Below are 13,687 nucleotides of genomic sequence, written 5' to 3'. Positions count from 1 at the left end.
ATCAAACAAACTGATGATTGAAGAATCGTAAAACGATTCAAAATAATAATTGGATAGTGTTTTATTGTGTATCTCTGAACAAAATTATAAATACATATCAAACAAAAATACTGTACAATCTTCAAATCTTTTCAGGTTGTGACTGACTCTCGTGAAGGCTCATAATCAAATGCCGGATTGCCTCGCGTTTCTGTCGCACCAGTCGTCTCGGAAACCAGCGGCCCAAAGCCACAGGTGGGTCAAAGTGCACCACAGGGTTCTGGGGAGCCAAAGATACCGATTGATGAATGTGTCACGGGCTTGTATTTGTTTCATTAAAACAATTAATAAACTGCTGGCGCACCAGCAGTTGGACGTTTTAGCAACAGGTCATCAAAATGACTTTACTTTTACCCCCTCTTGGAGAAAAGTCGTGTGGTAGAGATCTTGACTGATTGATAACCAGGGACAGCAACATGGAGGATCATGAATCAGGGCGCATTAAAGGAATCAGCGACTGATTCAGATTGATCTAATTGATGAAGGCGTTTTCTTGACCCTAGTTTAAAAGCTTCTCATATTCCAAAGTATTTCGGCTAATCTAAAATTAAAAAATTAAAAACAGTATTTTTTTTCAGTTTGCATGAACTACACTAGCATTTCTTGTTACTTAGTTCCCAAACTTAACCTGTGATTGGCACAAACGTTGAGCCAGTGCTAGCAAGTGCTTAACCTACAGTACCATATAACGTTTATTTTTCTTCCCTGTGAGAGCGTAATGTGAGAGTAATTTTTTTCTGAAAGACAACCTCCATTTTAAGTCTGTTTTTAACTTTTATTTCATTCCTTAAATTGGATCAGTACTTGGATTATTATTATTATCATCATTTTTAAACGAGTATTAGTACTTCTACCTAAGTACGGAGTTTGAGTACATCAGCCACATGGTCAGATTCCAAAAACAAAACCAAATGTTATGGCATGTTTGAGGTGTGTTCATATGGCATCTATTTACCTGAAAGAAGCTCTCCACATACTGCAGCAGGTACAAACCACAGTCACTGGTGTTGTCCTGCTGCGGAACACTGCACCTGTAGCTGTGCATGCTGTCGGCGGTGAAGACGCGACGCAGCCCCTTACGCTCTTCCCACTCCACCTGCAGGTAGCTGCACACACCGTTGTTAATGCTCAGGTGACCTTTGTAAAGTAACCACTGCTCAAGATTGACAAGTGGCTTACAGAAACGTATTTATGTCTTCTCCCATTGACTGCAGTTATCCAGTGTTCAGAGCACTTCACTTTTCCCTACTTGGCTTATTCTAAAATGAAATTCATTCTTTTTTTTTTTATAATGGCAACATGAAAAGGTTTATACATAAAACAAATCCCCTTGTATATATATAGGTGGACTTGTAATCCTGAGACCAATGCTGTAACATAGCGTTGAAAAAGTGAAGCACTCGGAACACCTTTGAATATTTCCCGGGTACACAGTAAATGTGGCTGGTTAATATAAACGCTCACTCTCGTAGAAGCTTGCAAGCGTTTTCATGCTGCCCCACATTCAGAGAGTCCATGACCAGGATGCAAGGCCTGTGTGTGTGTGTGTGTGTGTGGGGGGGGGGGGGGGGGGGGGGGGGGTTACAAGAAACACGGTCAAAACCAAAGACTGCAACATGGAGCTTATTCACCAGTTTGGCACAACACTCACTGCGTCAACGTAATCTTCCTCGTGCATCCTTGCTCTGTACATGCCTAAGAAAAAAAACATTCAATTTTAATCTTTGCTCAAATGCTAAACACTAAAAGGCAGGGAAGTTAACAATCGATTTCTGCAGAGATATGATTAATACCGACAATGTCACGTCAACAAGTTAAGACTACAGTAAATTGGATGATGGCTTCTTCATGCTAAAATGTTTTATTTATTTGACTGTTGTCAAGCCTGATTCTAATGTAAAACTCCAAAACATTGATACACTGAATAATTTACTTTGAATTCAAAACTAATGGAGTCATAATACAGTATGTCCCACTCGAAGGAGAATTTCTTGAGGCTTTATAGTAAGATTGGATTGCAAGAACATAAATTCTTCCACCTTTGTTCATTTGTTTGTGATATTTACCGGCGGTTGCTCTGATCTCAAACTGTGGCTCCTGGTTCCACCTAAGACAAGAGATCACACGTTAAAGTGCCACTCCATATTAACATGTCACGCAAGCAGTCATTGAAGACTGTTACCAGTCAATTAAAAGGTGCGCTTGTAAATGAGCTTACTTGTACGATGCTCATAACGGCTGCCATCCTGACCCGGGAAACAAATCACCGCTAGGTACCAGTGAGCTCTGCAGCAAAAATCCAGTGAGATGTGAGCAGGAAAAAAAGGGTTGGAATAAAAGTTTTGGGGACTTCTTGCTAACTTTACTCACTCCTCATTGATGGGTACAAACAGGAAGTCTTTGCTGAAAATGTCAACATGGCGAGTCCACGTCTTCACCCTCCGGTGCCGTATATACTGATCTCTGAAAACAAAGTCATCACACCATCTACATGTATTTGTGGTTACATTTTCATTTCCTAATCAAACATAAGATATGCTTTTCTTACAAGACCGCAGCAGAACCATCGCTGGAGTTTTGTCGTCTGCTTAGGTGTTTGAAAAAAAAGCTGCTGAAAATGTGACTTCGTTCAGCCATGGCGCGGGCCCCACCCTCCACGAGGAGGAATCTGAGTGAAGACACAAGCGAGTGGAGGCGGGTGATACTCCTTACCTATAATTGATATTTCCTATTAACTCACTTGAGGTAGAAGTCTATGATGACATCATTGAGGAACTGGCCACTTTCCAGACAAGCCAAATCCTCCTTTGTCACTGTGATCCGGCCTTTGGAGGGAGCCGGCGGATACTGAATCAACCTGTCCGGCAAATAATGTCAGTCATGAAATGCTTCAAAGTATGGTTCTTAACCAGACACAGGTAAAGTTTCAACAGTCATACCTGCTTGCCAACTGCAGAGCAGAGGTCTGATTTCTGGAGCTTCTTCTCAAATGGTTAGAGGACATCTGGTAGACAAACACAATCCTACGTGAGAGGTGAACCTCAACTGCCACGATGACGACGAGAATGAGATGACAAGAGGCCAGTCTTACCGGTGACTGACCCAGCAGATGAAGGAGCTGCTCATCCAGAGGCGCGGGACAATTTTGGATGAGTCGTAGCCCGTCAGTCCACTTCAGGGGGGAGGTCAGGCCCACAGATGAAGAGGAGCGACCATTCCTGAATTCTGTCATCTCCAACATAGATGCCAGCAGTGCCGCCTGGCACTCAGAAAACTGCTTTGTCATCACCAGTAAAAGAAGGGCGCACGGTGGTCCTAAGAACCATTTACAGTCATTATTATTACATCACCTCTGCCACGGGAACAGATTTTTAGTGCCAAAAAACAACTTCCTCTGTTCACATGGGAGACAGCAGACATATCCCCTAAATTATTAAAAGCAGTTGGCATCGACAGCTTAACACAGTCTGCCATTTAAGATTTGCTTTCAATGTAAAACAAATGACTGCACACCTCTACCAAAAATTATAAATGTATGTACAATTGACAGAAAACTATCATGTGTCATCTGCTCAACTCAAGGTAAGGGTAGGCTATATAAAAATTGACAAGTTATGGGTTCCCGAAATGCCTTTCAACAGTCTCATGGTGGCCAGTGTGGGTTTCAGTTTCATTTAATTGATGACCCCCCTCCTGATTTTACCTGAGGCACGAGTGCTGTGGATGATGGTCAACTCCCTGTGTAGCGCACTGGCCTGAGCATCCGTCACCCACAGGAAAAGCAGCAATGGAGCAGTCCCGACGAGATCATCTAGCAGAGTCCCACCCAAAGCTACAGCGCCATCCCATAAACCATAGCCTCTCAATTGTGATGCAACCACAGTGACCTCGCCTTCATCCTCTCCTATTGGACAGAGGCATAGACATATCGGACATTCCAAAACACAAGTGGGCCATTGTGAGGAAAAGTTGGCTACCTTTAAGCGGGAGGATGATTCCACTCGATGTAATCTGGACACAAAGACACCAATATGTGGTTAGTTAGAACCTTACTCATTCTCAACTGGACAACACTTGTCGCAGAGGTTTGGCCTAGCGGTTAGTGTGACTTTATTCTGAAGGCGGTGAGGACTGCGGCAAAGGTTGGTCAGAAGAATCCGGTCACGAGTTTTTTGTGTCTTATTTTTTTTTTCTCTGTGGTTTGTCTGCCACCAACCACCACTGCAACCAACAAATGTTTCTGCTATTCCTGACAAACAACCTGTCATTTCCCAACAGGATACTTTATGAAATGATTTTTACATCTCACCATCATTTTTCCTTTGGCATCAGTACGCATTAAGCCGGTGTGAAGGGACAAAAACTCCAGCTCTAGGAAGGGTGGCTGCTGTGGGTCTACTCCTGGTGTCTGGTGAGGTATTTGAGCTGTCTGGTCAATCGGTTTGTTCTCATCACCTTCATCTGGTTCGTCGTCCTCACTGGATAAAACAACTGAAAGAGCAGAACCATTGACACACAAATTGGTAGTAGCGAGGAAGTTGGTGGCAGAGATTGCTCGCAACTCACTTGTTTCTGATCGGGTCTGTTTCTTTCTCCGAGAATGAAGCCCAGCCACTCTGTTTGTTTGCTTCTTCTGTCTGAAGGCCATCCAAATATCTCTGTCTTTCTGCCCCGGCTCCTCATTTGACTTGCTTCTGCCGAACCTCCTGTTGACGATTCGATGGGCATGAGGTGGTGTCTCCAGTGAGGAAGACTCTTCATTTGTAGCTGAAGTAGCCTGAGAAGAAAGCAAAAGACAGACCGATCATTTAGGAAGCATCTTGACAGACTCTACCCCAGCAACCTGTTACATGCTCAGTGATCGTCACCTTCTGCATATCAGCTCCCTGTAATGTTTTGTAACATGGGGAGGAGGAACTCAACCTCCCATCATGTGGAAATCTTCTCAGCTCAGCCAGGGAGTCATGCGCCTCCAAAGATATGCGTTTAGGCGGTGAACAAAATCCTGTTAAGAAAACATTTGCATTTGAAACTCGGAAAACTTTCAATTGGATTATTGCAAGAACCGACAAGCATACTCTCGCTTATATTTTCACTCTTCTGCGGAGCAAGACACTCTGAGGCCAAGACACGCTGTGGATATCTGTCTGAGGCGCGCTTTGGGCGCCATCTGGTGGACAAAATGGACAATAGCAGCTTAGTGAAAATTCATTACTGAATTGACTTTGGTTAGAAGGTTACTAAAATAGTATTCGTCTCCATGTGCAACATTGGCCAAGCAGCTCATGTGCATCAAAATACAAAAGGAACTAAGAATATATTTAACGTTCCACTGGATATAAATCACAGTACGCATTAGAGTTCTGAATGGTTTACCGCCCCGATCAACCCATTTTACGTAAAACGTAATGTCCTCCGATTGGTTCTTCGGGTCTACATATTACGTCTGAATATTGTGTTCCCGCATGTGGCGGCAGCCACACAACAACATTTACAGATTTTGGAATTCGGTCCACACAAAAGGCGCACCTTAATAAAAGGCACACCTTTGGATTTTTAAAAAATTAAAGGCTTTTAAGTGCGCCTTATGGTGCGGAAAATACAGTAGTTGAAAATGTAAATATACCACCACAAACTATGATTTCAAAGTAGTCACACAAATTTACCCTGAAAAATAAATGACTTAAATCGATCAGCTTGATCGATAAAAAGGATGCCTGAAAAATTAATTTATAAATATACGCAATTTCTCATACAGTAATACCTCGGCACCCGATTGCCTAAATATACAAACTGCCCAACATAAGTGTAATTCGAACACATTTGCGTCTTACCATTTGAACAAAAATCCAACATACGTGTGACCTTTCATTGTACTACTATTTTGGTGCTAGAACATTGGTTTTACTTGTATTCTTATGGGAATTTTTTTTTTTCAATTCACAGAAAATGTAACATATAAACAAGGTCCCGGAAAAAAATAATTTCAGATGTTGAGGTATTACTACATCAAATAAAATACAGGCCATGGGGGTCTTTTCTGGGACTACACAGATTTCTGCCATGGCGATAGCTCATTTTAGCCCCAGTGTAGCGCCATCTCTGATAACAACTCAGGCAATTATGAGACCTCCAACAATTAAGTGAGCTTTAAGCAAACATACACAAGCATCAACAACTCCTGTAATATCCACAGATGACTCAGGCTAATATTAGAAAGCTCAGAGAACCGTCACAATGTTTTGCTTAAACAAGCAAACTCACCTGTGCAAATTAACTGAAGGACATGGAGCTTCTGTTGACGCCGGCGACTGGCTGTAACTGCCCCCTGCTGCTGTGCGAGTGGTCAAGGATGTTTCGCTGGGCAGGCTTTCCAATCCCATCAGCTTTCTGACAGTGTCTTTAAAAGACAGCTTTCCATGGGCGCTGTCATAAACACAAACAAAAGATACTCAAATAAAAATCGCCCGATTATCATTTATTGCGATACCGGCAGGAGGCGCTTTCCTAACCTTTGACGATAGAGGCTGCCATGACTCCACCCGCGTCCAGGTTTCTGATCGAGTTGAATAAAAAAAAAAAAAATTACACAACCTCTCCGGAGCTCACGACGAATGCCTTCAAAAGCATTAATAATAGCTCACCATGATTCCATGAAGTTGGACGCGGGGCTCTGCGGTGAGTGTAACCGTTGGTGGATGGAGTCAGAGGTTTCTACTGACGTCTTGTTGGGGATTCTAAAGAAAACGTCATTGTGTGACAAATATTATAATAGCAAGTTCAACATAATGCACATACGCTCTTTAATCAATATTTTCATGTCCGTATTAGCGAGGTGTGGTTTTAACGTTTGACAAAATAATTGTAAAACAAAACAAAGGGCAAAACTACTCATAATAATTGCACGGATTAGATTAGTATAGTAAAATATGTGGGCATCCGCATTCTTCGTTAGAATACACCAAAATGTTGACCACAAAAGCAGCTGAATGACTGCACGAAATTCATCCCAGACTAATAGTCTAGAAGCGTTTTGCAGAGGGGAAGGAGACGGCTTTCGTGCTTGACTTTACCTACTGTTTTCCCGGACTCGGTCATGTCTGCTGCTGGTCGCTCGCTAGCTATAGCTATCAAAAATAGTTAGCCGTCAGCTATTTAGCCCGCCACGGCTCACCTGCGTGAAGCTGGCCCCCTACCCCACGCAAAAGTTGTTCGCGTTCGACGTTTCCAAAATAGTCCAAAAAAAGTCCAATGATGTACTAACACTTTTGTCATCGTCCCTCATGAAAGGTTATAAATCTTCCCCAAAAAATGTTAAGGAGCATTTTGAAGGCGTCCAAAAATTCAGCTGCTGCACTAGATTACGTAGACAACGTGCGTAATTTACGTAGATTCACTCCGTCACTGACGTTGAAACGTATTTTTCCAAAATTCTATTAGTCATATATTTTGATGTGTTAGGTTCAACACTGTTATAAATAAATAATTAATTAAATAAATAAATAAATAAATAAATAAATAAATAAATAAATAAATAAATAAATAAATAAATAAAGAAGGAAAAAAAAGTTTTATTATTAGTATTCATTTATTTTTTTTACAATACAATGAACTCTTATTTTTACAATATGAACTATTTATAGTATGTATACGTAATATGTTTGTGTACTTTGCATAATTTCCTAAAAGCATATTGGGAGGGCTGGCTTGGATTGAGTTAATGCCATCAGAGCTACCAACACTCCCTTTGTGGGTTACGTGTACTTGATGATCTATTTCATGAGCACCCCTGCTCTAAATTGTCCATAGGTGTGAATATGGGGAAATCATATTAACCTTCCTTTTAGTGTCACGAGAGCTGTAAAGTTTGAAAACAAACAAACATGCATGTTTTCTGACCCTGGGCGTAACATGGACAGAACATTCATCTCCTGTTTTCCTATGGCGGCTCAAATGTAAACAGATCGAAAGTAACTGTTGTGTCACATATACGCACACACAACAGTTATCATCAGTTTTAACAAAAAACACACACAGGATAAAAAGACTGTTGTCTTCTCATTTCAAAGGCTTCTAGTTTATGTTGAACCAAAAGGGATAATGTGACTTTTGACCTCAGCCAAAATCATGTTTCTCTTAAAGATTCCAGTCTGTCAGATGTAAACATGAGAGCATGCCGGTTTGAGCTTTGCTACTTGGTTCCCTCCGAAAAGTGGCAATGTTTGGCATCTTTTTAATCACTGACTTGCACATGAAATGATGTTTTTCAAACTGGAGTTACATATTGCAAGGAGCTGAATGAACTTTGATCAGACATTCTACCAATTGATTAAACATTTAGCACTGTCTGGTTGCAGTGCATCTACTACCTTGCAGGGGTGCTAGCTTTCTGGCTGTGTACACAACATTTGCGATGACCTGCTGTTAATGATTCAGCTGAAATTGTGTGTTTATATGCGTTTCAGGGAGCAAACAGATGAATCCGGCTAGTTCTTGACGGAGGTTAGTGTAAAGGCATTATGGCAGCTGCGCTGGTTGAATGTGTCCCCAACTTCTCAGAAGGCAAAAATCAAGAGGTCAGTTCTTTTTTAGTTGTTGTAGAATTGTCTGATGTCTCGTTTGTTGTTTCTTCTCCGGGAAGGAATGAATGCTACTTCTCTAGAATAAAAAGTTAAAAAAAAAAAGGCGTATATCTTTTCAAAATGTGCTCATTAAAATATGACTCTCTTGGTGAACTTAAATAGTTTACAACTTTTCACACAATTTAAATGTATTTTTTTTCTAAAAAAATATTTTTTCCTTGATATTATCAGAGCATTACTATTGTTTCTTTAAAAAAAAAAACTTTTTCATTATCTTATGTTTTTTCAAACAAAGAAATTTTTTCGAATCCCATGATATTTTAGGGTACACAGGAGTAGTTATGTTTGATTGACGTTTTTGATGAGGTCCTTGAAAGCAGTACTCTCCCGTAAGGCCTCCATAAATCCACAAAAGTTTGAAAAGCTTTGAGAGATATAAAAAAATGGATGAGAGAAATGGATTTTCTCACCCTTGTCAACTTTCAGGTCATTGACGCCATCTCAGCGGCCATTAGCAGCACACCCGGATGTACCCTGCTGGATGTTGACCCCGGCGTCTCCACCAACCGGACCGTCTACACGTTTGTGGGCTCTCCTGAAGCTGTTGTGGAAGGGGCGCTCAATGCTGCCCGTCAGGCTTTCAATCTCATTGACATGACTCGCCACTCAGGTGAATCCACAATGTGACTGACTGGACATCATCTCCAGGCATTAGCACTAGTTAATTACATCACATAAAAGCCAGTCTAGTGTATAAAAGTGAGTTAAAGTGATTGAGAGTTTGTCCCCAATTGTCAAAACGTCAGTGTGCCCTCATGAAGAAGGCCTAGTCACATTAAATTGTGAGCCTCCAAGTTTGAACAGCCTGAAGTCCAACTTCCAAATTAATGCTCAAATTGGAATAATGCGATGACATCTGTTTAGTTTTCATGACTACATTTTGAATTAACTGGAGGCAAAAGATTAATTTTGATAAATACCGGAGAGAGGAGTGAGTTTCAGGAATCTAATTGTTCGAGAATGAGTGCATGCATTACTTGACACGTACGCGTCCGTCCAGGTGAACACCCTCGAATGGGAGCGCTGGACGTCTGTCCTTTCATTCCTGTCCAGAACGTCAGTATGGAAGACTGCGTCCGCTGCGCCAACATCTTTGGACAGAAACTGGCGGACATGTTGCATGTGCCAGGTTTGTTCTGAAAACAAAAGCCAACATAAATACTGAGTCTAAACAATGTTGTTTTCTCAGTGTTTCTTTACGGCGAAGCAGCGCGAAGCGAGGCACGGAGGACTCTTCCGTCTGTGAGAGCCGGCGAGTATGAAGCTTTAGCAGACAAGGTATGACCTTGAAAGCAATTATTTGTGGATGTTTGCCGTTTGATTCAGCCATTTTCTGTGACTAACAGGGCTTCACCCTATTTAATGACATTTTCTGATGCTATGCAGTAAGAATTTTATCATGTAAAATCATAAATATGCCTGATACAACTCTGATACAAGTAGAAAATTTGTCACATCATTTCTTATTCCTTTCTAATTGTGCTGAAAACAACTATGTTTCTGCCGTCAAGCTGAAGCAGAAGGAGTGGGCTCCAGACTTTGGACCCGCCACCTTTGTGGCATCATGGGGTGCCACGGTGACAGGCGCACGGAAGTTCCTCATCGCCTACAATGTAAACGTGATTGGCACCAAGGAGCAGGCGCATCGCATCGCACTGGACATAAGAGAGCAGGGCAGAGGAAAAGACCAGGTGCAATTCTGGAACTTCATGATACTCCCTTAGTGACGACCATGTCATTTTCTCATGAACTCCCAGTGACGAGATATGCGTGCGTTTGACTACATCCCAGCCAGGGTTGCTGAAAAAGGTTCAAGCCATTGGCTGGTACTTGGATGAGTCCAATATCGCTCAGGTGTCCACCAACATCCTGGATTTTGAGCTAACGCCTCTCCACTGTGTTTATGAGGAGATCTGCAAGGATGCAGAGGTCAGACGTTCCACATTACGTTGCGTTCAGAACTGCTGGGAGTTAACACGACGTTTATATTCAGGTTCAGGTATCTTCCACTGACAATGATCATTCGCCCTCAGGATCTAAAGCTGCCCATCGTGGGCTCCCAGATTGTTGGTTTGATTCCTCTCAAAGCTCTCCTGGATGCTGCAGACTTCTACATTGCTAGGGACAAACTCTTCATCGTTGAAGAAGAGCATAAAGTGCGACTGGTGAGGAAAGCTTGACCTCAAGAGTTGCGTCACACGGCTCCTCGGGTTTCTAACCTTTAAATCCTTGCTTTTGTGATCAGGTGATCAGCAAGCTGGGCCTCGACTCACTGGGTCCGTTCAAAGCAAAGGAGCGGATAATTGAGTGAGTTTCATAACCACCGATGCGAAGTTCATCATGCTGGACTCCAAAGTGCCTCACTTGGTATTTGTACTTCATTCCTTCTCGCCACCGACAGGTACATGGTGACGTCGCAGGACCAAGGCCGCCTGGCGTCTCTTTCCCTGCAGCAGTTTGTTCGCAGCGTTGGCGCTCGGACGGCTGCTCCTGGCGGAGGCTCAGTCTCCGCCGCCGTGGCTGCTCTGGTAATTTTGCACACGACCAAAAAATGGTCACCTCGCTAAATCTTTTCCTCGGATGACAGTTTGAACGCTGCAGGGAGCGGCGCTCGCCGCCATGGTGGGCCAAATGACATACGGAAAGAGGCAGTTTGAAGCTGTGGACGGTGTGATGAGAAGACTGATACCTCCGTTTCATCACGCTATGAATGAGCTGCTGGACATGGTTGACAGTGACTCATCTGCCTTCAACAGCTACTACATGGTCTCTCTTTCTGTGTTGGATTTCTCATTATTCGTATTTTTTTACAATCCAGTGATCTTTCAGAACATCTCTGGTTTTGTGCTTCAACTCTGTTTTGACTCTAGGCAGCGCTCAAGATGCCCAAAAATTCTAAGGAGGAAGTAAAAAGGTAGAAATACTTAAGTTCGCCTTGCAGCCGCATGGAGACATTTCATTTACCTAGATGATGTTTCTTGTCTTGACAGGCGAGAGGTGGCCTTGCAGGAGGGCCTGAAGCAAGCAGTGAGTGTTCCGTTGGCGCTGGCTGAGAAGGTTAGCACCCTCTGGCCATCACTTAAAGAACTCGTCTTGTACGGGAACATCAGCTGCAAATCAGATATTCAGGTGGGGAATAGGCAGAGAAGAAATTGGTCTTGTGCTATCATGAAATGTTTGAGCTGGAAGCACCTTTGACTGTGTGGCTTCCAGGTTGCAGTAAAAGCGCTGGAGACGGCAGTTTTCGGGGCTTACTACAACGTCATCATCAACCTTCAAGACATTACTGATGACAATTTCAAGATGGAGGTAAGTTTGCACATGCCAATGGAATGAGCCGCCAGAGACCTTTTCACCATAGTGTCACACGTGCATCTGGGTGGGAAAAAAACTAAATTAAAAATCAAGAAAATTCAACCTGTTGCTGTATCTAACACTTAATTCATAAACGCTACTAAATATGTTGATGTATGTGAGTTTATCTCCCAGTCACCTGATGTCCTATCCTGTTTTGCAGACTCAGTCCAGAGTGTCAGCATTATTAGAGGAGGCAAAAAATTTTGCCTTCACCATCCTTGAAGCTGCCGACAAGCGAGCATGAGCCTGGTAGCCTAGTTCTTCTGACAAATTGTGTTGAGCAAATCCAATGAAACCTTGTCACTGCAGATGATGGCTGAAATGTTTGACCACAAGTAATTAAAAAGTTTTTACTTCGGGTCACTTTTTCTAAAGAACCATTACTTGGATTCCATTCCAATATGCGTCTGTTTATCAGGTATGTTCAAGGGCACCGGGATGGCTAATGGTGCCATTAAAGGCAAAAAATAGTCAAATGGACACATGACCTTTAAAAGAAGTGGAAAATAAATGGTCCACATGCAACGGAAGAGGATTAAAAAAAAAGGTGGGGTGACAGGATTCAGACTTTTTTTTTTTCTCAGAGCTCTGACTTTAAAGTAAGAATTCTCACTTTAAAGGCAGAATCCTGAGAAAAAAAGTCAAAATCCGGTGACCCCCCCCCTTTTTTTTGAAAAATGCTCAGTCACTAATTAAGAACACAACAAAACATCTAATATTCCATCCGTCCATCCATCCATCCATCCATCCATCCATCCATCCATCCATCCATCCATCCATCCATCCATCCATCCATCCATCCATCCATCCATCCATCCATCATCTGTACCTTACATTGACAGCAATATGGGCTAGCAGCTAGCCGCTAAGCCCAATATCAGCTCATAAGAGTCATCGGAATTGTTTTCAAAGGTAAATTAATAGAGAAAAATGACTCTGGACACTTTGCTGACAGCACTTTTTTGGTTCCTTTTCAAAAAGATCATAAGCCTCCATAGCATTTAAAAATCTCTGACACAGCCATTGTACCATCAACCAGATGAAGTTGAAGTTGCAGCAAAAAAAAAAAAAAAAGCAACATTTTGAACTTGCACCATGGAGAGTTCTTAAAGTACCTTAACATACAAAGTCTCATGGGGCGTAGAAATTAAATTTCCTCAAAATATGGAGGAATTCCTGCTTTTGTCCCTGTGACTAATCTAAGATCACCCCGCCTCCAGTTTACCCGCTCGCTCTAATGAGTGTTAAAGCGGTGTGGATTGATGGATGTATTCAGTACTTAGATGGTCACAAAATCATTTCCTTCTGAAGATGGTAGGCCGACAACCAAGAGATGTTTACAACAAGGTGCTCAATAGCACTCCCAATATGTTTGTAAAGGTTCAAGAATATCAGGAAGGAATTTTAAAATGTCATAGTGAACCCTACAGAGGCATGGCCAATCTTATTGAGTGATGCTGAGCCTGCAAACAAAAGGACACTGGGGGTAGCAGGTGTGCGGGTGTGTAACCGTACACCTCGGTTTGCAGGTTAAATCCCACTGACGACATCCCGACCTGGTGTTAATCTACACAATCCAATGTTTGACATTTAGTAGGCAGCAGCCAATGGGTGGTGGCTTCCATGATGAAGTGAAACCCATTAGTAAT

General features: G+C 42.3%; 2 protein-coding genes across 6 annotated transcripts; one reads left to right on the top strand and one right to left on the bottom strand.

Moving 5' to 3' along the window:
- Positions 1–36: 36 nt before the first annotated feature.
- LOC125988085 (sentrin-specific protease 7) lies at positions 37–7,425 on the bottom strand. 5 transcript variants are annotated; one of them, XM_049752881.2, is made up of 21 exons: positions 7,113–7,425; positions 6,684–6,776; positions 6,552–6,595; positions 6,304–6,465; positions 5,118–5,209; positions 4,908–5,044; positions 4,606–4,816; positions 4,349–4,530; positions 4,017–4,050; positions 3,743–3,943; positions 3,131–3,354; positions 2,979–3,043; positions 2,780–2,896; positions 2,588–2,707; positions 2,410–2,502; positions 2,258–2,325; positions 2,106–2,146; positions 1,691–1,734; positions 1,504–1,572; positions 995–1,145; positions 37–259 (listed from the first exon to the last, which is right to left on the bottom strand). In XM_049752881.2, the coding sequence occupies exons 2-21, from the start codon at positions 6,684–6,686 to the stop codon at positions 122–124; spliced, it is 2,196 nt and encodes a 731-aa protein (XP_049608838.1). In that variant the 5' UTR covers positions 6,687–6,776; positions 7,113–7,425; the 3' UTR covers positions 37–121. The 5 variants fall into 5 exon arrangements, with proteins under 5 accessions (XP_049608838.1, XP_049608839.1, XP_049608840.1 ...); XM_049752882.2 differs by having other exon boundaries at positions 7,117–7,425; XM_049752883.2 differs by having other exon boundaries at positions 7,214–7,425.
- Positions 6,545–12,398, top strand: ftcd (formimidoyltransferase cyclodeaminase). The gene is made up of 15 exons (XM_049752888.1): positions 6,545–6,717; positions 8,505–8,615; positions 9,108–9,291; positions 9,682–9,810; positions 9,871–9,959; positions 10,193–10,372; positions 10,473–10,610; positions 10,715–10,846; positions 10,927–10,988; positions 11,083–11,209; positions 11,283–11,447; positions 11,552–11,595; positions 11,672–11,810; positions 11,895–11,990; positions 12,199–12,398. Exons 2-15 carry the CDS (start codon positions 8,559–8,561, stop codon positions 12,280–12,282), a joined length of 1,626 nt encoding a protein of 541 aa, XP_049608845.1. The 5' UTR covers positions 6,545–6,717; positions 8,505–8,558; the 3' UTR covers positions 12,283–12,398.
- The last annotated feature ends 1,289 nt before the right edge of the window (positions 12,399–13,687 follow it).

Source organism: Syngnathus scovelli, chromosome 2 (genome assembly GCF_024217435.2).
Source record: "Syngnathus scovelli strain Florida chromosome 2, RoL_Ssco_1.2, whole genome shotgun sequence".
Lineage (NCBI taxonomy): Eukaryota > Metazoa > Chordata > Actinopteri > Syngnathiformes > Syngnathidae > Syngnathus > Syngnathus scovelli.
Note: the sequence above shows the minus strand (reverse complement) of the source record. Positions and strands in the feature narration are given on the sequence as shown.